The sequence below is a fragment of the Myotis daubentonii genome, chromosome 17, assembly GCF_963259705.1.
Source record: "Myotis daubentonii chromosome 17, mMyoDau2.1, whole genome shotgun sequence".
In the NCBI taxonomy this organism is placed as follows: domain Eukaryota; kingdom Metazoa; phylum Chordata; class Mammalia; order Chiroptera; family Vespertilionidae; genus Myotis; species Myotis daubentonii.
Genome location: NC_081856.1, coordinates 26,482,402 through 26,509,705, shown reverse-complemented (window position 1 = coordinate 26,509,705; position 27,304 = coordinate 26,482,402). Strand labels below are relative to the sequence as shown.

Genomic DNA, 27,304 nt, shown 5'->3' with positions numbered 1-27,304 from the left:
AAGACCCACAGAATTAGTTTAGGCCTTGAAAATCTACCTTTATAACAACATGATTTCTTAAACACATTAAGTAGAAAATCTGAGACATTTTAAAGATTAATTTAACAGATAACAACAACAATAATAGTACGCTACTATGAAATGCTAGATTTTAGAATTAGAAAACAATTTCTACTTTTTGATGATTTTGGACATTTATTAACATCTTTGATTAACTACAGGATAAATGATTAGATATAGTATGGTATAATAGGTGCTCAAATAAATAATTATTGCTTGAATTTCATTCATTGCTAAGACCCCAGAGAAGTAACTACCAGTTCGAATCTGTAGTGCATGAAATCTGAGCTCATGCTAATATTTTATAAAAATCACTTTAAAATAAAAATGTATTTTTAAATATTTTTACAAGTAATATTGTTGCTTTTGTAGATACAATTGTGGGACATGAATTCTGGAAAAAAGTTTTATATACCTGTACAACGATGGTTGGCACGAGATCAAGAGGATGGGGAAATCTGTCGAGAATTTCCTGTTTTAAACAGAGGACAACCCACTCTTCCAGGTAGGAAAAATACAACTCCAGGTAGCACAAAAAAACACTTGTTTCCGTAACTGCTGAAGGACAGGGGACTTGATAAATCCATGTTGAGTAAATGAATAAATGAATGAATGAATAAGGAATTGCTAATTTCTTATCTCTGCTGGTGGTATATTTTTTAGTTGTTTCATATACTGGCAGTCAGAAATAGGTTTCTTCTCAACAGTTAATCTTGTAGGAAGGTCAGCTGAAATGCCTCTTAATCAAAACAAGAAAATGAATTGTAAGAGCGTCATGAGAAATTGAATGTCCAATGAATTTATTCCAGGACTAAGAAATGCAACTCAATGTATGCTTTTCCCACCAGGTTCTGCCTTATTTTTGAAAATTTATCTATTTGATTAGGAAATGAAAACAGAACTGCTCAATGACTTTGTAAGCATTTGATCAAAGGCAAAGGTGTGTTCAAGGCTTGTGTATATGTGGCTGAGAAGTAGGCTCTGCTCAGGGTTAGACTATCACAGCTCGACTGCCACAAGGATTCAGGGTGATTGTCTATGGCAGCTATTTGCTGTTGTGTCTGCTGGTCTCTACTTTAGAAAAGAATAGGAAAAGGGTAAATGAGAATTATTAAATGGGAAATTGAAAAAAAAACAGATTTTTCTCCAATCTAGAATATTTTCTACTAAAAATATATCTTTGTTTTCTAAAGAAAGAAATGATAATGAATATTATGTGAAGATTAGCAAGAGCTACACAATGCCATAGATCTAATGTTATGCTTAGGTACACGGGTATCGTTTTTAGGGAACATAGGTTGGTAAAACATTTGCAGATACTGATGATTCCTTTGTGGTTTTTAAATAAGGTGCATTAAACTGTTAAGTTGCTGAAGTTAAAATATTTTTGAAGTGATATGAATAGTTCCAGTTGCTACAAAGTGAAGGCTATGTATGAGCACTGTTCTCATCACTCCTAAGTATTCTTCTCAACATTCTTTCTCATCAGCCCATTCTCTTCCCTAAGAGGTATTAGCTAGGTTCCCTGTTCCTATCCACTGTTAGTAATGATGCAGAGGTTACTTTTTGCTTCTTTCATTTTAATTGTATAATTCTGATCAAAAGAAGGCATATTCTACAAATACTTAATGATTTCCATTGTCTTCCCTATAGTACTTGGTACAATGGTTGATTAATGAAAAAAAATTGTTTTAATTATTTTTAGTTTTTCCTCTTGGCTTGGAGAAACTTCTCAAGTGGTATCTCTCATGTGCTATCTATACCATCTCATGTGCTATTTATAAATTTGGTAGGCCTTTAGTTATCTAGGTCAGTGGTAGATGTAGCAAATGATGGCTGACAGCCATATTTTTGCCCAAAATTCTAGCAGAGATTGGTGCTGTGTATGAAATGATGTCATTATATATACAGTAAGGAAAGGTTGAATCAGTGTCTTTCTCTCCCCCCCCCCCCCATATTGTATACTTTTGAGTCTATAAAGAAGTAGAATAGTATTTGTCATTTAAGGTAAAAGGAAGTCTAAAAGTGTTTGCCTGGTTAACCTGAAAAATATGTTTTAATTATGGAATTATTTTCCTGAAGACAATAAGGGTTGCTAAGAAAACCAGGGAAAAAGTGGGCTCTCTCAGGCTGTGCAAGGTATTTTTTAAATTTGTTTTTAATTGTAACGAACACATTATAATAAATAACTCATTTCTCCTGAGGACAGTCCTTATTAAGAACAGAATGTTCTGGTATATGTCAGATTGCTCCCCTTTCTCCTCTTCCTAAGGAAAGAAACAGGAGGAAAATTTTCTCTGATATTTACTGTCAGAATCTAGTTGATCTCCTGGAGACAAAACTCACAAAAGTATGACTGGGTGCCCCTGGAGTTTTAAACACTCAGACTTGTCAGCAATGAGCCTCCAACAGTTGTTAATTACAGTTCAGATTTTCCTACCCCAGCAATGGTTCCTGTGGCAGTTTCTGCCTGTGTCTGCTACCAGGTGGGAGATGACAGAGGGTGAAAAAGAAAAAAAAAAATGGTAAAATCACTGCCACATCTTGGTACTTTAAATACTGGTCTTCTTCGCCAATCTCCATGCTACTCTTTATTTTCAAAGTCTTCATATAGCTGTTCCATGCATTCTGTCAAGATTTTATAGCTGTATTCAGTGGGAGAGACTGGGTGGAGTGTGTCACTCTATCTTAACTGAAACTGGAACTCTTGATCATATATATGTATATGTATTATAATTTTTCTATCATAAATGTAATGCTTGGCATAAGAAGCTTATTTTTCTTTTGTTATCAGTGACAGTATATGAAGTGCATGTGGCAACAGGCGAGCTTTGGAATGCTGGGACAGTAGCAAACGTCTACATATCAATCTATGGGAAAAAGGGAGATACAGGATCCAGACAACTATTTCGACCGAAGAGCTCCATCAGTTTTTTAAGAGGACAAGTAAGTGATGAAAAGTCCTTTGTCTGGTTTAAAAAAACTTCTGGTAAGAACACATAAAATAAAATGTACCAGCTTAACTATTGCAAGTGCACAGTTCAGTAGTGTTAAGTATGCAGTCAAACCTCAGTTCTCAAATGTCTCCCATCTTGAACAGTTTGGTTCTCAATCAAGTTGTTTACGGAAAAAATGTCTCGTATGTCTCACAGAACTTCAGTTCTTGACCCAGCAACCCTTTCATATTGATACCTGTATGATCAATCACGTGTCTCTCAGATAACAAAGGAGAGAATGCACAAGTATGAGTCAGTTTACTGCTAAACCTCATGTTGTTATCTCAGGAAATTGTGCTGTGAATATTTATTGAGAAATATCACCCTGACAAAGAACTAGCAGACTGTTCAGTGACAATGCAGTGTTTCGCTTCAGGCAAGTGTTAAAATGTAGGCCAAACCAAACATCATTGAATAGGTTTTTAGTGAGACAGAGGCTCAGTGATCCTGAAGTAAGTTCTAGTGCAGCAAAGAGACAAAAGAGGGAAAGAGTCCCAGAGAACAGCTAGTGACTTTTTACAGCCAATAGACAATAAGGGGCTTCTCTTCCCAACTCTGGGACTCTGGGCTGGGGGTCTGGTGTGGTGCTGGGACCCCTTGCTCCTCACGGGTGGCCTCCACAGAGACGATCTCCCTCCTGATTAGAAAAACAGCACAGGTGGATGTCGGACCAGCCCGGTCCGCACCTCCACCTTTCTTACCAATCTCAACGTGCTTTGAAAAATATGTCTGTAGGGAGACCCAATGTATGCTTTTGTAATGAAAAATTGGTAGTGAAAAGGAGTAGGGTATATTAGAAAATTGTTTATCACATTCTATAAGTTAATATTATTGTTTTATTTTAAACATATTTGAATATTTACTGAATGAACCTAATTCTTTTCACAATTTTTACTATATCTAAATTTATACTCTTGTTAGAAATCAGACTCATAGTCTAGATCTAAGTATACTTGTTTGATTTGTTGTAGACTGACACCTTCTTCCTAGAAGCTGTGCACCTTGGGGATTTATACAAAATTGTCATAGGACACGATGGGCTTGGCCCAGGTAAGAGTCTTCCATAGGTCTGCTTCCATAATAATCATATGAAACTCTGTACAAATTTAGAGAATAATTATAGAAAACTTTTAATAGGCTGATGTATAAGTATTGACTGAAATTAAAATAGTGTCCCCAGATATTCTTTAAATAAGATAGGCTTGACTAAGTAGCTGTTCTGCCTAGAATGCTAGGAAATGTGATGCATAAATATTGGGGGAGTTTTGGATTAAATGCTATGGCAGTGGAAACATCTCAGCATGCTACTGGTGGTTACAGCAGCAGTGACAGTCCATGAAGCACAAGCTCTAGTGCCAAGAGTGGCACGTCAGGGAGACTGTCCTGGCAGCAAGGTCTCAGCTGTATTTTCTGCTGCCATTTGTGTCTGCTTCTTCCTCAGTTTTCCCATCAGTGCTGAGAGGTGACCCACTTCTTCCCAATGAAGTAATTTTCTTCTAGTGTATGAAATACCCATATAAGATAAACAAAATCCTTTAACAAAAGGCAAGAGTATTAATGTGCATATACCACAAAAATGATAAAAAATAAACTTTTTCTTGAAAGTATCAATGTATAATTTTCAAAATGTTAAGAACAAAGTTCTCAGAGTCTCCAGAATGTCTGCAGCATAGCTGGAGACTGAGGTTCCTTCCTCCCAGCCAGGGACCAGATTTACAGCTAAAATACTTCACGATCAACTTGAAAAACCAGGTGAAGTGCAGCTGATTGACATATTATATATAAGGACCACTGAAGAAACCATGTAGAGACTAGTAAGAGGAGGGGAGTCCAGAGAGGGGCAGCACCCCTCGAAAAGCTGTGGCAGCCCTCAGCCCCTGTGACATCTGCTGCAAAGGTCCCTCCCCTTGGGAGTGTGGGGTCTCAACTCCACTCTGGGATCCCAACCCCAGAGCAGGAGAGACAGGAAGAAGAGCCCACATGGTGGCATCTTCAGGGTTTTCCATGTACAAAGTCATGTCCTCTACAGACAGTGACAGTTTTACTTCCTCCTTTCAATTTGTATGCCTGTTATTTTTTCTTCTTGTCTGATGGTTGTGACTAAGACTGCCAGTACTATGTTGAATAAGAGTGATGTTCCTGTCTTTCAGGGAAACATGTTAGTTTTGGCCCATGGAGTATGATGTTGGCTGTAGGTTTTTCATATATGGCCTTTATCTTGTTGAGATATGATCTCTCTATTCCCACTTTGCTGAGAGTTTTGTCAATGTAAGAATCATTCAAACCTGTGAAGAATTTTTTGTGAGTTTATTTGAGCCAAACTGTTGACAATGGCCAGGAAGCAAAATCTCAACAAATTGAGAGAATGCTCCGGAAAATGGCAGTTTTGCCCCTGATTTTATACATTACAATCCAAAGATGAAATGTATGTGGGTTACATGAAATCCATTGGTGACAGATTAGGGAGATGGGAGGAAGCAAAGTGGGGAAGCCTCTGGGATTGGATAAAAAGTAAAATGATAGACACATGCTTCTTTTACAATAGGTAGGTACAGGATAGTTAACGGTTGACAATTAATGAAGGGTATTTGTGAGCTTTGCAGAGCAGTACCCATGCTTTGAGGGGTCTGGAGAAAGGAAAATTACTTTGACATCCAAAGATATGTTATAGATGCAGAAAGACAATAGACAGGCTCAGTTAAGGTAATGATTGACCTTTGTCAGGGAAGATGTCGGTCTAGGACATGACTAAGAGCCATGATTTGCTTTTAGTTAAAAAGTTTTAATTTCAGCCCATCTGTTGTGGTTACTTTAGGTCTCTGAGTTCGCAAGGCCACCGCACAGGCCCTCCCTGAGCTAGCCAGGTTAGCATGTGGCCCCTTTTCATCCACAAACGTATTTTGGAAATAGTTCAGATATATATTCTTTGGGAGATGCCAGGTCCAGGATTATAAATGCAGTTTATGAAATCAAGAGCAGTTGCAGAATTGTTCTATTTTTAACTGTTAGGAAAAACATTGAAGTAGGTAACGAAACATGAGGCCTTGAAATATACTGTGTTTTTGTTACATGGGTAAGAAACAGTTTTAGATGCTTTTTCAAGCTTACTTCTCTTATGTCTTGCTTTATTTGAAGTATGAAAGCTTAAAGGTTCCCAAAGCCTTTATATATGTCTGGAAACTAGAACCTCTTTCTCAAAACTTCAAGTAAAACCTGAACCATACATACTCACACCACGTTTGTTTTTTTTGTTTTTTTTTAATTTGTGTATAGGAAATGGCTGGTTTCTTGACGATGTTGTAATCAGTGATCCTACAACCAACCATGAATATGTCTTCTTCTGCCACAGGTTTGTAGATGTGCTTTTACATTGACTAAATTCATTTCATATCAGTTCCAAGTTCTAGAGAAATAGATTTTTTATTCAGTTTTTCCTGGTTAATAGTGCTTTGCTGGGTAACTTTTTGGAACATTAATTTTAGGTACTATTTCTTCTATTTAGAAAGATATCCATTATGTTTATCATTATTCCTGATGATATAAATTTAAATATTTCTTGGAAAATTAAGGTAGATTTTAAAAATATAATTTCTCTCTAATAAGGAGAATGAAAGTCCGTTAAGAAAACTTATTCCCATTGGATTAGATCCCAAATTAGGTTAAAAAATAAATGTATAAAATAAATGTCATATGTGGCTTTTTATACAAAAACTAGGGACCCAGTGCATGGATTCGTGCACCTTGACAGGAACTATGGGCTGCAAGGCTGTGGTAGGCACAGGGGTAGGTCGGCCCATCCTCCACGCCCCCTCCTGACCCCTCCCACCATTGCCTCTGGTCCCCTGTCTGCTGGCAGCCCTGCTCCCACTGCTGTCACTCCTACATGCTGACTGCACCAGCCCTGGCGCGCACCTGCTGACAGCATGGAGTGATTGGGGCTGGCACCAGCAGTGGGTGTGAGTGGGGCCGGCGCTGTCAGTGGGTGTGAGCAGCGGCTGCTGCCCTGATCACCCATCAGGAGCAGGAGGAGGTGGAGAAGCCCTTAGGGGAGATCAGGGCCAGCAGCTGCCATTTGCATCCACTGATGGCACCAAGTGATTGGGACTGGTGCCGGGCACCGGCAGTGGGTGCAAGCGGGGCCAGCACTGGCAGCAGATGTGAGTGCCGGGCGGGACCGTGGTGCACGGAAGCAAAGAATTTTCAGTAACCACCAGAGGCTTGCTGCAATGACAGTAACCAGTGCCCTGCCTTGGTCTGGCGCCCCTGTTCACCTGCTCCACCATCCTGCCATGGCCAATACCTGCCATGTTCTGCACATGCCCCCTGGTGGTCAGCACATGTCACAGCAACCAGTTGTTCGGTTGTTTGGTTGTTCTGGTTGTTACACCGTTCATTCTATTTGCATATTAGCCTTTTATTATATAGGACTAGAGGCCCGGTGCACAAAAATTTGTGCACTCAGGGAGGGAGGGGGGGTCCCTCCGCCCGGCCTGTGCCCTCTCCCAGTCTGGGAACCCTCGGGAGATAACGACCTGCTGGCTTAGGCCTGCTCCCGGGTGGCAGAGGGCAGGCCCAATCCCTAGGTGCAGCCCCTGGTCGGGCTCAGAGCAGGGCCATTTGGGGAGTTGGGGCACCGCCCCATGTCATGCACAGAGCAGGGAGGATCAGGAGGTTGCGATGCCACCCTCAGTCACGCTCAGGGTAGGGCCGATTGGGGGATTGGGGCACCGCCCCCTGTCACACTCAAGGCAGGGTCGATGGGGAGGTTGCAGTGCAACCCCCTGTCACGCACAGAGCAGGGCCAATCAGGGGGTTGGGGCGCTGGCCCCTGTCACTCACAGAGCAGAGCCCATCAGAGGGGTTGGGGCGCTGCCACTCTCACACTCAGGGCAGGGCCGAAGGGGAGGTTATGGCTCTACCCCGTCACACACAGAGCAGGACCCGTTAGGGGGGGGGGGCGGGGGGGGAGGGGGTTGGGGCACCACACCCTGTCACACACAGAGCAGGGCCAATCAGGGGGTTGGGGCACTGCACCCTGTCACACACAGAGCCGCAGAGCGATCAGGGGGTTGGGCAGCTCCCCCCTATCAGGCACAGAGCAGGGCTGATCAGGGGGTTGGGGCGCCTTCCCCTGTCCCGAACAGAGCAGGGCGGATAGGGAGGTTGTGGCCCCGCCCCCTGTCGCACACAGAGCCGCAGGGCGATCAGGGGGTTCAGGGGATTTGGGCACTGCCCCCTGTCACACTGATGCCGGTGCAGGGAGGCCTCGCGGCTCCGCTGATCCCCGTGCACTGGGTGTGTGTGTGGGGGGGAGTGTCCCTCAGCCCAGCCTGCCCCCTCTCACATACTGGGAGCCCTCAGGCGTTGACCCCCATCACCCTCCAATCGCAGGATCGGCCCCTTGCCCAGGCCTGATGCCTCTGGCCTAGGCGTTCGGCCCGGGCAGCGGGGACCCGCAGCTGCAGCGGCCCCACGATCGTGGGCTTCGCTTTAGGCCCAGGCAAGGGACCCCTAGCTCCTGGGACTGCCAGCTTCGACCGTGCCCAGCTCCCATCGCTGGCTCCACCCCTACTTCCTGCTATCACTGGCCAGGGCGGAAAAGGCACCTGATTCTCTGATCATGGCTGGGGGGCAGGGCAAAGGCGGCCCCAGGGCAGCCTTTGCCCTGCCCCCCAGCTCTTAGCTCCCCCCTGGGTTTCCGATCACTGTCAGTGGCAGGGGGCTTCTTCCTGCTTTCCCTTTCGCCTCCCTGCATTGTGCCTACATATGCAAATTAGCCGCCATCTTGTTGGCAGTTAACTGCCATCTCAGTTGGCAGTTAATTTGCATATAGCCCTGATTAGCCAATGAAAAGGGTAGCTCGTACGCCAATTACCATTTTTCTCTTTTATTAGTGTTGATGATATGCTGACCCACTGTCATCAGCCCTTGATTTTTGGGTTATTTTCCCCAATAGTGATTATAGATTTGCTCTTTCTTTCGACATTTTCCTGTCTCTTTTCCCGTGGAACCAATAACAGCCATTTATAAAATAACTGATACTGTTTGTACTGTAATTGGTGGCCAGAGAACAGGATAAAATAATTGGTCCAGTGGATGTAAAATGTATGACCTGGACAGACTGATTGAATAATGCACCTGTGAATTAGGAGAAACATATTTCATCCTTACCTGCTAGTAGCTTCTCCTACTTCACCTGTACTCTCAGTCATTTTAAGCATTTCCTTTTCCATTTTTTACTCTGCTTTTACCAACTGGATACCTATGGCTTTTTTTAATGTCCATTATCCATTATTTCTGACTGGGCTAGATAATTGCCCATGGTTAGTATAAATATAAATCCAGAATATACTAGGTACACTTTCTTTCCACAGATGGCTGGATCAAGGGGAAGATGATGGTAAAATTGTCAGAGAACTCTATGCCAGGGATAACAATATCATCTCTGCAAGTGAGTGTCATGTACACACATTTCTTGAAGAGCTCTAGTCTATGATGATTGAGGAAGGCATGGCACTGCTGAAATTAATGGCCCTTTCTTTCCTTTATATCCTCAGGGCAGAAGCTAGAACGTAATAGAAAGGAAACAGTAAGATTTTACTTTTGGCTTTAAAAATTATTTGGTAGAGTGTTCAAATAGCTAATTGATGTGTTAAAAGAAAACAGTACATAATGTTTAGTAAGGGGTGTTTCTTCGTAATGTTCTTCTTTTTGTCTTTCATATTGATATTTTTTTTGTTTTGTTTTCCTATTTAGTGGGCTGCAGAAAGCTGGAAGTTTATGAAGGGAAATACTCTTCAATTCTACAACAAGCTTACGGGAGGGTTTGTCCGTCTGCATCCAGATGGCATAGTTGATGCAGTTGGAGAGAAGACAGACAAATATGGTAAAATCACTGGGCAAAGCATGTGGTGCTGTGGCAGTTTTGGGAGCTGGAAAAAGGCAGATTTCTAGACCTAGTTTAATTTATAGTTTTGCTTCTTCTTTTTCAGATGTCTTTATACCAGTATTGGGTCATTTAAATAATTCACTATCTGCATTAATATAAATGATCAATAGATGACAGGCTTTAAATCTGGGCAGAAAATGTCATTGACCAGAACATTACACCATGAAAATCATATTTGATATTACTAAATTGAAGATTAAAATGTAGGCAATTAACATTATAATTGTTCATAGACAGCCACAGTGTAGCTCTTACACAGTGTGGCCATTTAAGGAATTAAGTTGGTTCTACTCAATACTGAATGCCTATCCTGTTCAAAACATAATGTTAAATAGTTTGATGGCCACAGAAATAACTAAGACAGTATTCTGAATTCCAGAGATTCAAAATGTAATGAGGAAGACAAAATTTAATAACATCCCACACCTTATAATGTCCAGGATTACCTAGAAATATGCATCAACATGATTTAATTTTATGAAGATCCTTAATGTTTAGCCATTAAGATGAATTTTATTAAGTAGACAAAAATAAGTTAGAGCTTAATTAGGCAGAAATCCTTCCATTTGGAGTGATTTGTTGAACTAATATGCAAGTCCTTCACTTTTGGAAATATAACTTTAAATTAATATAAGAGAATTTCAATATACAGTGAAATCCTTTTAAAATTTAGAATAGTAGAATTAATCTCTTCATCAGACCCGATTCTTAACTAAAAACTTTTGCCAATGAATTAATTGAAATAAAAATATAAAGGTAGCCCTAGTTGGTTTGGGTCAGTGGATAGAGTGCCAGCCTGAAGACTGAAGGGTCCCAGGTTTGATTCCATCAAGGGCACATGCCCGGGTTGCAGGCTCGCTCCTCAGTAGGGGGCATGCAAGAGGCAGCTAATCAATGATTCTCTCGCATCATTGATGTCTCAGTTTCTCTCTCCCTCTCCCTTCCTCTCTGAAATCAATAAAAATATATTTAAAAATATATAGAGATAGAATTCATTCATTGCACTTGTTAACTCTAGATGAATATACACATACTAGGTGAATAAGTAAAGCAAATATATAAATAATTCCATGTTAAAAATTAGGATTTAGGGAACCTAAATCACACAATAACTACCATAATTCTGCTTCATTTGTTATATGTTGACTAAGCTCAAAGTTTTGAGTTAATACAAAATGGGCTATATTGACAGTGGTGAAGAAGGAAAGATTGGTTTATTTTATTTTTATTTTTAAAATATATTCTTACTGATTTCAGAGAGGGAGAGGGAGAGAGAGAGATTGAAACATCAGTGATGAGAATCATTGATTGGCTGCCTCCTGCATGCCCCCTAGTGGGGATTGAGCGCACAACCCAGGCATGTGCCCTGATGGGGAATTGAACCTTGACCTCCTGGTTCATAAGTTGACACCAGCCTGGCAGATTGCTTTATTTTAGAAAATTTAACTTTGTAACCATGAAACCATTTTATAGATATTATATGATGCATATTTTATATTAGATACATTATTTTATATTATGTATAAATATTTATATGCACATACACACCACACAGACAAACCTCAGCAACTCATTAGGAAATGAAATAAGTCATGGCTCAAGAAATCACCTATTTTAAAATCATGTTATGGGAGAGAACTTAGTGATGAACTAAAAGAAGGGAGTTGAACTCAAAGGGATGGTTAAAACTTGGGGCTTACATAGCATTTTAAAAAGAACAATAATTTTATAGAGAAGTGACAAGACAAAGGAAAAGGTCTTTGAGGTCCTAGGGGCTGCCAACTCTGGGAAGGATGTATTTGGGGAAGCTAATGCGAGGTAAGAGCTAATTAGTGAGACTTGTGTCATCTCTTTCTCAGTGCCACGTGTCTCCAGTCATAAGATTGTTATTCCCTTCTTGTTGGGGAAGTGGGGTTGGGAGATACCTTCACAAAATAAATCTATGTTCTGCTTTTAGGCTGATAGAGTGGGGGACAAGGAGTTCATACTGTGTCTTTTCTTTTCTCAGTTGCCTTCAGCTCAAAATAATCTTTGTGCCAAAAGGGCATACTTTTGGGGTGGCATACTCTGAACCCTTTCAATAATATCCATATGCAGAAAAAAATACACATATTTTAATGTGAATTTTTACAAACTGAACATGCCCATGTAACTGGAACCCAGATCAAGAAATAGAACATAACCAGCACTCCAGAAACAATCTCGTGCCTCTTTCTAGTCACTCTCCCCACAAAGGTAACCATTACCTTGCCTCCTAAGACCCTGGGATAGTTCTGTCTGTTTTTGTGCTTTATTTAATAAAACAAACAATGCATATTCTTTTATATCTGGCTTGTTTGACTCATCATTGAGAACCAGCTGTTTGTAAAAGCAAAAATGGCCTTCATTTATTGTTGTTACAAGAGTGGATTCCTGAAAATTTGTTGGCTATAAGTCCTAAAGGAAGGATTATTGGTAATGCAAAGAATGTTGGACTAAGACCTGAAGTCCTGGTTCCATTTCTATTCTATGACTACGTAGGGGTCTTGGGAAAGTCCCTTACCTCTCTGTATCTCAGTTTCCTCACTTGCCAAATGGGGATTAACTCTGTGAGTGCGAGTGTGTATAGTTTTGTATTTATAGGCTAATGGGGACCTAAGTTAACTAATATATCTAAAGGATATTTCTTGAGCACTCACTATGTTCTAGGAACTCTTCTAAGTGCTGTTATATAGCTGTGCACAGAGTAGACAAAAATTTATGCCTCAAAAGCTTAAATTTTAAGATAAAAGGTATATAAAAGTACATTGAGAACTAAAAACCATCAAATACACGATGAAAGAATCTTTGTCATCACAATCATATGAACCAGTCATTAATGCCCAAATCATATGTAATTACTTTGGTAATGCATAATTTTATTTTACCCCAAATCTCTGAGATTTATAGAAGGGTAAGGGGTTTTTTACACTAGCATTATTTATCTTCCTGGGACCACCAGTGGTTATTTTTTTTTTGCGGGGGGGGGGGGCGGGGGAGGCTTGTCTCAGGAGTTTACCAATTAGCATGGGAAGGCATTAAAGATTTTCCATGAACATTCCACCAAATTGCCAAGCAAGATACAGATAATCAAAGGCTACTGGCATTCTACCTTTTCACTAATTAACAAAAATTTAACTGAGAGATATTATTAGGAGATTTCAATGTATAATTAAATAAGAAAAAATCCTTAAAACTATGAATTAATTGCTATACTTAAAATGTTTTCCAGGTCTCTTTGATGTTATTTTCAACAAAGGAAATATATGCATATTCCAAAGTCATGAAATAAGGCATCTTTCTCTTGCTGTTAACAATGGCTTTGTCACTGGAATGGTAGGTAGTAATTTTTCTTTTTGTCATATATCAATAGTATTGTATTTATATATAACATATTTTTGCATAAGGTACTTTTATAAGATTATCAAATTGTATTTCCTTTGGTTTTTACTTCCACTTTCTTCATTCTGTTTTGTCTCACTGATTTTTGAGATTCTAATGCATACATGCTCCTAAATGTCTACAATTAGAATTTAGACCGAAACCCAAAAGTAGACCACTTCTCTGATAACATTCAAAATTTTGGTAAGCCTCCCAAAGGAGACAATCTAACTTGTCAAAGACCCTTTCAGTGTTACTATTATTAGGAAACAGAATCCAATAATTTCATGTAATTATGCTTTGTATTGCTTAGTTTGTGCTTGAAATTCACAAATATAGAAAGCTATCTTTAAAAATCCATGCATATTATGTATTTTGAAAAGTGAGACATTACTGTCATAAACTGTCTTATGTGCTTAATAGGTGTTATAAATTTTAGTCTTTACATCTACTGTATGAGAGAATCCATTATTACGCCAATTTAACAGAAGAGGAACCTGAAGTATAGGAGAATTCAGTGAGCTGCCCAAAGTCACAGAGCTAGTAAGTGGGAAAGCAAGAATTGAACACAGGCCATCGGACTCCAGCTCTCATGTGACAGCTTCCTCATCTACACTAATAAAAGAGAAAAATGGTAATTGGCGTACGACGATACCCTTTTCATTGGCTAATCAGGGCTATATGCAAATTAACTGCCAACTAAGATTGGCAGTTAACTGCCAACAAGATGGCGGTTAATTTGCATATGTAGGCACAATGCAGGGAGGCGAAAGGGAAAGCAGGAAGAAGCCCCCTGCCACTGACAGTGATCGGAAACCCAGGGGGGAGCTAAGAGGTGGGGGGCAGGGCATAAAGGCGTCCTGCAGGGGCAGGGGCGGAGCCCGCGTGATCGCGGCGCCCCCCGCTGCCACTGCAGGTCCCCGCTGCCCAGGCCGGACGCCTAGGCCAGAGGCGTTAGGCCTGGGCAGGGGCGGAGCCTGCAACCGCGGGGAGCTGGGGGTCCCCTGCCCAGGCCTGACACCTCTGCCGGAGGCCTCAGGCCTGGTCAAGGGGCCGATCTGGTGATTGGTGATCGGAAGGTGATGAGGGTCAACTCCTCTGGCTGAGGCATCAGGCCTGGCGGGGGGCTGGGGGTTCCCTGCCCAGGCCTGATGCCTGGGCCAGAGGCATCAGGCCTGGGTGGGGGGGCGGAGACGGGGATTGGGGGGATATGATGGTCCCCTTGCCCAGGCCTGAAGCCTGGGTCAGAGGCGTCAGGCTTGGGCGGGGGGTGGAGCAAGCGATCAGAGGGAGATGGGGGTCCCCTGCCCAGGCATGATTCCTGGGCCAGAGGCCTCAGGCCTGGGCGGGGGCCAGAGCCTGTGATTGAGGGAAGATGGGGGTCCCCTGTCCAAGCCTGACACCTCTGGCGGAGGCGTCAGGCCTGGGCAAGGGGCCGATCAGGCAATCGGAGGGTGATGGGGGTCTATGCCTCTGGCCGAGGCATCAGGCCTGGGCAAGGGGCAGAGCCAGCAATCAGAGGGGTCTGGGGGTCCCCTGCCCAGGTCTGATGCCTGGGCCAGAGGCATCAGGCCTGGGCTGGGGGCAGAACCAGTGATGGGGGGAAATGAGGGTCCCCTGCCCAGGCCTGACGCCTCTGTCAGAGGCGTCATGCCTGGGCAAGGGGCTGATCCTGCGATTGGAGGGTGATGGGGGTCAACGCCTGAGGACTCCCAGTATGTGAGAGGGGGCAGGCTGGGCTGAGGGACACTCCCCCTCCCCCCACACCCAGTGCACGAATTTCGTGCACCGGGCCCCTAGTATCCTATACTAATAAAAGAGAAAAATGGTAATTGGCGTACAACCGATACCTTTTTCATTGGCTAATCAGCGAGATATGCAAATTAACTGTCAGCCAAGATGGCGGCTGGCAGCCAGGCAGCTGAGAATAGGAGGCTTGGTTGCCCCAGCGATGGAGAAAGTCAAGGATCCCCGCAGCTGCAGGGCTCTGAGCTCCTGAAGCAACAACTCCAAAAGATAGAATGTTTCAATTATAGAAGCTAAAAGATGGCGGTTAATTGGCATACTCAGGCTCCAAGCAGAGCGAAGCAAAACAGCCCTGAAGCAGCAGGGCAGAGAGGCCTCAGGGCCTGGGATCAGCGGAGTCGAGAGGCCTCCCGGCCCCGGTGATCAGCGGATCCGAGAGGCCTCCCGGCCCCTGTGATCAGCGGAGCCGAGAGGCCTCCCGGCCCCGGTGATCAGCGGAGCCGAGAGGCCTCCCGGCCCCGGTGATCAGCGGAGCCGAGAGGCCTCCCGGCCCCGGTGATCAGCGGAGCCGAGAGGCCTCCCGGCCCCGGTGATCAGCGGAGCCGAGAGGCCTCCCGGCCCCGGTGATCAGCGGAGCCGAGAGGCCTCCCGGCCCCGGTGATCAGCGGAGTCGGAGGCCCCGGTGATCAGCGGAGCCGAGAGGCCTCCCGGCCCCGGTGATCAGTGGAGCCGAGAGGCCTCCCGGCCCCGGTGATCAGCGGAGTCGGAGGCCCCGCGATCAGCGGAGCCGAGAGGCCTCCCGGCCCCAGTGATCAGCGGAGCCGAGAGGCATCCTGGCCCCGGTGATCAGCGGAGCCGAGAGGCCTCCCGGCCCCGGTGATCAGCGGAGTCCAGAGGCCTCCCGGCCCGGTGATCAGCGGAGCCGAGAGGCCTCCCGGCCCCATGATCAGCGGAGTCCAGAGGCCTCCCGGCCCCGGTGATCAGCGGAGCTGAGAGGCCTCCCGGCCCCGGTGATCAGCGGAGCTGAGAGGCCTCCCGGCCCCGGTGATCAGCGGAGCCGAGAGGCCTCCCAGCCCCGGTGATCAGCGGAGCCTAGAGGCCTCCCGGCCCCTGTGATCAGCGGAGTCCAGAGGCCTCCCGGCCCGGTGATCAGCGGAGCCGAGAGGCCTCCCAGCCCCGGTGATCAGCGGAGCCGAGAGGCCTCCCGGCCTGGTGATCAACGGAGTCGGAGGCCCCGCGATCAGCGGAGCCGAGAGGCCTCCCGGCCCGGTGATCAGCGGAGTCCAGAGGCCTCCCGGCCCGGTGATCAGCGGAGTCCATAGGCCTCCCAGCCCGGTGATCAGCCGAGAGGCCTCCCGGCCCCTGTGATCAGCGGAGTCCAGAGGCATCCCGGCCCGGTGATCAGCCGAGAGGCCTCCCGGCCCCGGTGATCAGCGGAGTCCAGAGGCGTCCCGGCCCCGTGATTAGTGGAGTCGGAGGCCCCGCGATCAGCGGAGCAGAGAGGCCTCCCGCCCCGGTGATCAGCGGAGCCGAGAGGCCTCCGGGCCAGGGATCAGGGGAGCCGAGAGGCGTCCTGGCCCTGGGATCAGCGGAGCAGGGAGGCTTCCCAGCACCGGGATCAGTGTGACAGGGTGCGGAGCTCCAACCCTCTGATCAGCCCTGCTCTGTGCATGACAGGAGTGGCGCTGCAACCTCCCTATGGACCCTGCCTTGAGTGTGCCAGGGGGTGGTGCCCCAACCCCCCAATCAGCCCTACCCTGAGCATGACTGAGGGTGGCATCGCAACCTCCCAATCCGCCCTGCTCTGTGCATGACAGGAGGCGGGGCCCCAACTCCCCAATGGGCCCTGCTCTGAGCCCGACCAGGGGTTACACCTAGGATTAGGCCTGCCCTCTGCCACCCGGGAGCAGGCCTAAGCCAGCAGGTCATTATCTCCTGATGGGTCCCAGACTGTGAGAGGGCACAGGCCAGGCTGAGGGACCTCCTCTCCCAACCCCGAGTGCACAAATTTTTGTGCACCGGGCCTCTAGTCTATATAATAAAGAGCCAGGGTAATAACAACCAAAGGCTCAACCAGACCGGAAGTCAGTGCTGGGTTACCCAGCACTGACTGGGGCCACTGCACGCACCTTGACCCAGCACTGACTGCCTACGGGGCTGAGGATCAGGCCCGGAGAGAAGCCTGCAGAGAGAGAGAGAGGCAGGGTCTGATCTGTAGCCTCTGTGGCAGCCGTTGATCAGAACTTGCCTCTCTTTCTCTCCCAGCCTGGCCAACAGCTGTGCCTCTATTTCTCTCCAGGCCTCCACCTGGGCTGCTTATCAGCCCCACCTTTCTGATCAGGCCCCATTGATAGGTCCAGAGATGCTGATTGGCATAGAAACTGACCAGTCAGAATCAAATCTGGGTCAACTGTGAGGAACCAAAGGCTGCCTAGGAGGTGGAGCTTTTGATGCTGACTGACATAGAAACTGACCAATCAGAACCAAATTGGCTGGCAGAGGAAGGCAGTTGGGGGCAAGATCAGGCCTGCAGGGGAGGGCAGTTGGGAGTGAGATCAGGCCGGCAGGGGAGGGCAGTTAGGGGTGATCAGGCAGGCAGAGGCAGTTAGGAGCAATCAGGCTGGCAGGGGAGAGCAGTTAGGGGGGAGATCAGGCCAGCAGGGGAGGGAAGTTGGGGTGAGATCAGGCCGGCAGGGGAGGGCAGTTAGGGGTAATCAGGTAGGCAGACAAAGGCAGTTAGGGGCAATCAGGCAGGCAGGCAGGTGAGTGGTTAGGAGCCAGCGGTCCCAGATTGTGAGAGGGGTGTCCAACTGCCGGCTTAGGCCCGATCCCACAGATATTGGGCCTAAACCGGTGGTCGGACATCCTCCGAGGGGTCTCCGATTGGAGTGGGTGCAGGCTGGGCTGAGGGAACCACCCCCCTCCATGCACGAATTTCATGCACCAGGCTGCTAGTTTACATATATAAAAGCCAAGCAACCAGAATGACCGGTCACTATGATGCGCACTGCGGCTGGCCAACCAGGCCGATGCGGGCAGGGCCGGCCAAGCTCCCACAGCCCCTCCCCCCAGCTGGCTGGCTGGATCCCACCCGTGCACAAATTCGTGCACCAGGCTTCTAGTAATGTTATGTAATATTACATGATGATTTTGAATTCACAGCATGTTATTTAAGGGTAATTAATAATTATTAAAAAAATCTTATGTAATTTGTGTGACTGAAATTTAGGCTAAGTGGTTAATTAGTCAAACTTCCTCCATGAAGTCTTTTCCCCTCTGCTCCAGGTTTAGCAAGGTGCCTTCTTTACGATACTTCATAGCACATTCTGCCCAGTACAGGTCCTGGTCATAGTAAGTGCTTAATAAATATGAATGTAGTGGATATGGAATCTACTCAATTAAATTGAGTTTAACAAATGTTCTACTGCTTTATTTTTCTAAAATCAAATTAACTCTATCTCAAAGCTCCTAGGTTGATGAGATATTCCAGCTTAGTTATTATGAGAATCATATCGCTACACACAAGATTTCACATGGAATGGGGTCTCAGAATGTCTGGACAGCCCTCTTAGCTTAGGGCCACACTGGTTGCTGGTAATGTATTTATCAAACAAGATAGTTTCTTGAAGGTAATTAGGTCTGTTGCTAATCTACCATACCTACACACGGGAACTTAGCTTATAGCCAGCCCTAGTGTCATGGGTCAAGCCATTCAAGAGGCACCCGAGGCTCCTTTCTTTTCAGGCCCAAATGCTTTCTAGGGTACTGAGGGGAGATAGGGTAAGCCCTCAAACAGTACCCCCAAACCAGGAATGTCTCTCTATAGCATAACCTCCTTGATATGTTTAGTTTTTTGAAAGTAAAACCTAGTAATACATGTGTATTCATTTCAGCTTTTGGTCCCAGATAGTCTCTCTTGAGTTAGGAAGATGCAAATGAAGAAGTAAAAAATAAACAATGATGAAATACATATTAACATCTCATTAAATTATCCTGCTATGGAATTATTTTTATTGTTACCCAATAATCTACCATAGGTTCTGAGAATCAAGAGAAAAAGAAAGTTCTTGGGTAAAGACACTGGGAATGATGCTGGGGAACCAAAACTATTGAATTACAAAGATATGAGATTATATAAATAGTTCAAGAGTGCTATAGAGTGGAGTAGACTTCTATAGGCATATAATGTCAACACATTTTAAATTTACTCTCTATTGTTAATGCAAAGGATTTCCCCCTTTTCTTTTAGGCTAGTGGTGGAGCCTCCACTGAGCTACGGGTGCGTGTTCAGCCCAACCGCTGTGCACTTCTTGAGTCAGCACAGGTTCCTGGGCACACCGTTATCTTTGACTCCCATGGCAAAATAGCTGATGAATCATCAACAGGCTATGCAGGCCTTTCCAAAGAATTTGTTGTTTTTGTCAAGGTAAAATGGAGGAAAGTCATTAAAGTTTATATTGCTGAACACCTACTTTCTCTGTTAAGGAAAGCTCTTGAATGGAGTCATATGGGGTAATCAGATGTCTTCCCACGAGGTGGCATTGATGCCTATTGCCTTTTATTTACCCAGACTGAAAGTCCAGAGGGATCATAACAGCAGCAACAAACCAATGGGAGTAACATCCCATATCAATTGGAGGTTAAAACTATGGATGTGGGGATTCTTAATAAAAGTTAGAAAATCTTACATTTGGGACAAACAAATGTATATATTTAATTTTTCTGACAATTAGAATGTTTGCACCCTTTGAGTGTGGTATATACATGTAGTGATTTCATAATACTTATGCTTCTTCCTTTATAGTATATGTTTGTGACCTTATTTTAAAAATAATATTATTATCATATTACTATAATGTCTATCAGTTATAAGACTGTGTATTTTGTGCCAGGCACTTTATTGAGACCTCCGTTACATACAAGACTAAATTTAACCGTCATGAAAATATTGACAGATATTGTTATTTGTTTTTTAAATGGGGAGAAAAACATTTCAGGAAGTTAAGAATCTTGACTAGTATAGCATGGCTAGTCAATGATGGTTCATGAATCAAATCAAGGTCAGCTTCTCTTCCAAACTGTTTACATTTATAAAATAAACACTTTATCACATTATCATTTTTCAAAACAATAAGATTTTAATGGTTGCATAATATTTAAACATAAGGAATATATACATATATATATATTTGTTTATCATTGTACCTTTAATCTTTGTCTTTTCATTTTACATCTCTACATATATTACTGCAACATATACTTTGACAAATCTTTGACCACATATTTTATTATGTTCTTTTTTCTTTTCCATTATTTTTTTTAACTTAGATAATTTGAAACTGAACATAAGGATCAGAATACGAAATCTTTAAGACTCTAGAAACATACTGCCAAATTTTCTTTCAGAAATGTACCAATTTTTAATCCTGAGAAACTTAAGTCAACCCTGAAGTTAGAGAGAACAGTTCATATACCACCTCACTGCTGATACAAACTTTAGCGTTCAGGGGTCTTTGAGATCACTAAAACAGCTCAGAACTCATGAACTCTGTTATACTCATGGTTAAGGTTTTTTTGCAGGGAAGGATAACATGAAAATTAGCTAACGGAATAGACACAGAGGGCAGAGTCTAGGAAAAGTAGCAGACACTGTCCTCTTCCCATGGAGTCAGGACAGTGATACTTTCTCAGCATTAATATGTGACAGTCTGCATGGAGTATTGCCAACCAGGGAAGCGAGCTCACCTGAGCCTTTACTAGGGTTCCAACATATAGGGAGTCCATGTGGCTGATTTCAGTCTCCTGCCTCTCGGAGGTCAACTGGCACCTTGTGACTCAAAGTTCCTACCCTGAATCACATTTATATTATATGGTTGACCCAAAACCCTCAAACAAACAAAAACACTCCTATTAGGTATTACATTAAGGGTTTGGTAGTAAAACTCTCTGAAGGCCACAGACCTCTCTATGTAATATTAAATTCTTTACTACCTAACTCCCATCGGCAGTGTAGGAAAGTATCCATTTCATTGACTCAAGTGTTGAGTATGGTCCTTAAAAAATAGCACCTGACAATTTTCTAGGGGGAATAAACATGTAATTTTAGTTTTATTTATTTTTTAATTACTAGTGTGGGTACCTTTCCTTATGTTTATACACCATTTGTGTTTTGTCTTTTGTGACTTATGTGTTTATGTATTTTATCCATTTTTCTACAGTGTTAGTATATGTCTAATTAACTTTAAAGAACTATTTATAGCTTCCTCTTAAGCTGTTGATTGCATAAAATTTTCTTAAACATATCTTATATATTTAATATCTCTTTTCTTTTATTCATTTACTAGAGGCCCAGTGCACAAAAATTTGTGCACCTGGGGGAGAGGGGGTGGTCCCTCAGTCTGGCCTGTGCCCACTCGCAGTCTGGGTCCCCTTGGGGGATGTCCACCTCCTGGCTTAGTCCTGATCCCTGGGGGGTTGGGCCTAAGCTGGCAGTCAGACATCACTCTGGCAGCCCAGGAGCCCTCGGGGGATGTCCACTTGCCAGCGGGGAGCAGACCTAAGCTGCATTCGGATATCCTTAGCGCTGGTGAGGAGGCGAGAGGGGTTCCCACCACCAACACTGTATGGGCAGCCATCAGCCTGACTTGTGGCTGAGCAGAGCTCCCCCTGTGGGAGCACAATGAAAACCAGGGGACAGCTCCTGCATTGAGCGTCTGCCCCCTGGTAGTCAGTGTGTGTCACAGTGACCAGTCATTCCCAGTCATTCTGCTGTTAGGATCAATTTGCATGTTACCCTTTTATTATATAGGATGTATTCTTACATGCATACATTTAACTAATATGCATACAATGCATTTCATAATTCAGGTACTTGGCTAGCAGAATATTCTGCTTTATATTAGTATTAAAACTATTTTTAATAGTGACTATACATTTATTAAGAGAAGTGTTTGTGTTTTGTATCTTTTTTAAAAATTGAATTTATTGGGGTGACATTGGTTCACAAAACCATACAGGTTTCAAGTATACAACTCAACAAAACATCATCTGCACACTCCCCCACCCCTTTGCTCACCTCCACCTATCGCCCACCCCCTTCCCTCTGGCTATCACTACACTGTTGTCTGTTTCTATGTGGTATATATATGTTTTGTATCTTTTTAAAATCTCTGTAGCATCTGATGCTTACCTTCACACTCTCAATAAATAATGATTCATGTGAATCAGGAATCTACCAGATTATCTCCTTTATTTTTGTTCAGTTTTGCATTGCAGTTAAGCTATTTATTATTTTCTTTTGCTCATTTAAAAAATATTTTTATTGATTTCACAGAGAAAGGGAGAGGGAGAGAAATAGAAACACCAGTGATGAAAGAGAATCATTGATCGGCTGCCTCCTGCACTCCCCACACTGGTGATTGAGCCCACAACCCAAGCATGTGCCTGACCGGGAATCAAACCGTGACGTCCAGGTTCATAGGTTGGCGCTCAACCACTGAGCATGCTAGCTGGGCATTTTTTGCTCATTTTTAATCACCAAGCTTCTGGTAAGATCCTGATCACTGCAACTTCTGTAAGAGAGTGGCCTCTATTGCCATATTCCTCTAGCAATACTTGAACTTGTTATTTATTGCTTTTCTGTTCTATTTGTTGCTCTGAAGGGTGTGTTCCTCAACAGTGCTGTGGTTCTGCTTGCCACAAGCCTGTGCCAAGCCCTGTGTCTCCAGCCGGATGGCAGCTGCACTGGAGTGGGAAACCAGTCTGAAAAATCCTACTGGAAAGTGCATAAAATCAGCGCTGGGATTTGCATGTTTGAAAGTGTGAAAAATGCACGGATGTATCTGAGGATTAAAGATGGCCAGTGTGATGGAACAGTAAGCATCTGCTCTTATTTTTCTCAGCAAACGTTTAAGACATTTGCCAATAATAGATATGAGAATAGCAATTTCTTAATAATTCCTTGTTTAGTTTTAATCTATGAACAATCTGGAAATTGGGTGTTATATATGGTGGTCTCCCTTAGCTAGTGTTTTTAATGAGTGGGTATGATTGGTAGGAATGCTTGGTGTGATTGGAGTGGAATCCGGACCCTTGAGAGACACTGTTTCTGAAACATAATGTGTGTACAAATCACCTGGGAATTGTGTTAGAAAGCAGATTCTATCTTAGACTGCAGTGGGATTGTGTGCCTGCATTTCTAATAACAACCAGCTGTTGGTGAGCTGGTCTGCAAACCACACTTTGAGAACCAAGGTACTAGAAAGTCTCAGTTCAACAATATTTCCTAGCTGCTGCTTTTGGTGCCTGAATTTCCACCAATGGAAACCCTGTACTTTGAATAAGGAAGTAATTTTAAATTTCAAGTATTAAGGGCTCTTCTTTAACACCTTAGGAGGGGATGTGGGAGGCAACTAACATAACATCTTTTATAGATTTATAATTTTCCTATGGATTGAGCGGCAAAAGGATTATACATTTAACTTACTGATTAATGCTCTGTGTATCTGTTCTTGTTTGAAACAGTTTAAACTCTTTTTCGGATAAACTCAGAGATGCCCCCACTCCCCTTTCCCCTTACCAGTGTGGCTCTGGCTGTGTGGGAGAGTTTGCATGAGTTTCTGGAGGTGGGAAGAGGGAAGGCTTAGATCAGTGATGGCAAACCTATGGCACGCGTGTCAGAGGTGACACGCAAACTCATTTTTTTGGTTGATTTTTCTTTGTTAAATGGCATTTAAATATATAAAATAAATATCAAAAATATAAGTCTTTGTTTTACTATGGTTGCAAATATCAAAAAATTTCTATATGTGACACGGCACCAGAGTTAAGTTAGGGTTTTTCAAAATGCTGACACGCCGAGCTCAAAAGGTTCGCTATCACTGGCTTAGATCGTTCAGGGTTCTCTGGCTCCCTGTCTTGAGTGGACTGGTGAGTCTGCACTGATGTTCACAGGGCAAAAGAGGAAAGCACGTGCACACACACATTTAATTAGCGTCCTTGATTGACTCACCAGAGGGTTGTAAAGTGGGCTATATTCCATTTCACAGAAGAGGAAGTCATGCTTGAGAAACAGAGTGTCAGGCTTATGGTCTTTAAACTGGTAAGTGGACTAATTGAGATAAAAACAGGTAACAGGCCCTGGCTGGGTAGCTCAGTTGGTTAGAGTGTCATCCAGATATGCCAAGGTTTTGGGTTTGATTCCCGGTCAGGGCACATACAATAATCAACCAATGCATGCACAAGTAAGTGGAAAGCAATATTTCTCTCTCTCTCTCTAAAAAAAAAAAAATCAATTAAGAAAACCAACAGGTAACATTGTTATTATCATGGCCAGACTAGTTGAGAGTAAAATTTCATAATATGCAGTCACCTTAGAGAAGGAACACCAGGAAGTAGCTTTTCCTTCATATCACCAACATCCACAAAGTATACAAACCTTTCTCTTCTGGGACTCTTAAATCTTATAAGAAAACCTCTTTAAGGTCATAAAATGTGAACATAGTGACTTTTCTAATATTCAATTATAAATGGCATTAAAAAAGAGAGAGGTGATTTTGATTATCTGATATATAGATGACTTCTAGGCTTCTAAGTCTTGAATTTTTGCTATACAGTCTTTGAGCAATTTATGTGAACTCGATTTACCGGTGGCAGTTCAATCCAGAAAATGTGGACTAGCACAGAAAATTAGTTTATGTTTAAATGTAAATAAACTTTATGGCAAAAATTTCTCTCTTTTCATCATTACATTATTTTCCAAAAGGAAAACTTCACAGTTCACTGTTCTCTATTCTCCTACAGATGGGCAACACTGAAACAGAACATAGCTTCTCTGTGATTCCGAGCTCTTCTGTCCAAGGTGTGCACCTTGCCTCAGCCACTCACCTGGTCTGTTTCTGGATCTTATGGAACAGGGTCAAGTGCATAGGGCAATTCATGTAACAGTTTCTAGATTTGGCATGAGGATTTGAAAATGAAGCAAAATAATATCCTTGTGAACTGACTGGTTTAAAATTCTGTCCTTCAGGGTTTGCTCAGAGTTACAAAATCATGTTATGTTGATTGCAGGGTACAGGAGATATTGACTGTCACTTTAAAATTAAGAAGAACTTGGAAAATGCATCTATAAGCCTGGAATCTACAAAGAGCCCAGGGTTGTTTGTTGGACTCCAGTCAGATGGACAGGTGAAACCAGTTATTTACACCAAGAGTGGGAATGTTTTCTTCTATCCACAAGTCATCAAATGTACGTTTACTCTGAAATATTTCATTGTTTTTGCTTCGTGATGGTTATACACACTGATATTTTCATCATTTTTTTTCTCAGCAAATTTCTGCTGTTAGGCTTTTTATGGTTGCTATTCTAGAAGCAGTAAAAAAAAAAAAACCTGTAATAACGACCACATACCTCAAATTCTGGTATTTAATGTTTGGTATGAAGATTTTGCTACATCAAGCTCCTTTGTAGTTTTTTAAATTGGGTGTGTGCACTTGTGTGTGTGTGCATCTCTGTGTGTGTGTGTCTGTGTGCTTGTATTTTATTTGAGGATATCTCCACATACACTGAGAGGGGATGGGGCTGTTAGAAACATTCTCAGCTTAATTGCTATGAATTTTTTATGATCATAGTAGGAAAGGAGATTGAAAAAGATCAACACAAATGATATTTGAATTAAAAATAGAATTTGAAAAAAGAAGTCTAAGGATAGGACAGAAATGTGAGTATTTTTAAACTGACTTTTTGTATCTAAGTTTAGGGTCTCTAGTAAATTGAAGTAAGAATCTGAAATCTTTACATAAACAATTTAAACTTAGAATGTATTTGCTTGAACACCACAGGTAATGAGGCAACTCTGTTGTGTTCTTAAATTATTTCAAAATATAGTTTGTAGTTTAATTTGTCCCTGCTGTAGTCCCATGGATTTGGGCTTAATCAAAATCCTGATGATTTTCTTAGTCAGTATGACTCTTATTTAACTTCTCTTTTTCTTATCAAAGTCTGCCTAGTCTTTTCTTATCAAAGTCTGTATATATATTTATGTAAAGTTTGTATATATATATTTATATAATATCACTATATGCGTATAGTGATATTATATCTACAGAAGATAGTTTAAAATAAGAAAAAATAGAGCTTGATGTTAACATAGTGGTCTATCCGGTCCTATTCTTTGTGCTATCTGCATTAATTCCTTTTTAGCATTTAGTTGCCATCTTTAAAAGTTTGCAAATTATTGGGCTAGTATACCTTAACTCACTGCCATCCACACCACCACTCCCTCTGTGCTCTGTGTTTCCACAGCCTGGCACAGAGCGGCACTCCTACTCAACAAAATGGGTATGCCATCTGTCTCAGCAGCTCTGGAGGGAAACAGATGATGAGAGAGAAAGCAGAAAGATGCAGGGTGGAGTAGAAGAAAAAGCAGTGAGAAATAGCTAGCAGGCGACAGCACACATGTGGGAAGAGCACAGGAAGAAAGGAAAACTCATACAAAGGAAAGGGTAAGGTAGTGAAGCAAAGCTGAGGAATAAAATAGATAGCAATGATTAGAAAAGATGAGTAGAAGAAAAAATAATTTGTGACAATACATAAAAGAGATAATAAAAGGGTCAACGGAAGGTATTAGTACCAGTAGAACCACTAGAAACAAAAGAATTCTTTCTTACAGGCTCTACAATGTAGTTCTATTATTGAGCATGGATGATCTGAGTTTTCTTGTCTACTTACCAGCTATATTAATATCAAAGAACTTTGGTTTCTGTATCTGTGTAACCGGGGTAATAGTAACATCTTTTCTATCTGCCCCACAGAGCTGTTGGGGACCAAGCCAGTTAAGAGTATGGGAAAGTTCTTGTTTCAGTGATAATAGCTAACTATTACGGGCAGTTATTTTGTGCCAGGCATTGCAAAGTACAGGTTACATTTTTCAACATGATTTTGAAAAGTAGGCATACTATTTTTTTTATTGTCTTTTGAGACTGCACTCTGATTATTTGATAATTTTTTTTTTAAAAGAATTGAATATCTCCAGTGATTGTGAAACTTTAAAAGCTTAGAGCAAATGGGGCTGGGGCTGATTTTATATTGATTAAACTGGTTGATAGGCACCTGTAAACTGCTTATATAATTTTTTCCTTTATTATTTTTATTATA

The 27,304-nt window shown here is 42.9% G+C and overlaps 1 protein-coding gene across 1 annotated transcript in view; it reads left to right on the top strand.

Moving 5' to 3' along the window:
- The window catches only part of RP1 (RP1 axonemal microtubule associated), a 141,927-nt gene that overhangs the window by 25,998 nt on the left and 88,625 nt on the right, over window positions 1–27,304 (top strand). The window contains 11 exon segments of the mRNA XM_059671758.1: window positions 433–565; window positions 2,855–3,006; window positions 4,028–4,106; window positions 6,330–6,405; window positions 9,431–9,507; window positions 9,614–9,645; window positions 9,813–9,942; window positions 13,256–13,359; window positions 19,400–19,576; window positions 22,812–23,024; window positions 25,219–25,396. Of these exon segments, the coding sequence (XP_059527741.1) occupies window positions 433–565; window positions 2,855–3,006; window positions 4,028–4,106; window positions 6,330–6,405; window positions 9,431–9,507; window positions 9,614–9,645; window positions 9,813–9,942; window positions 13,256–13,359; window positions 19,400–19,576; window positions 22,812–23,024; window positions 25,219–25,396 (1,351 nt within the window).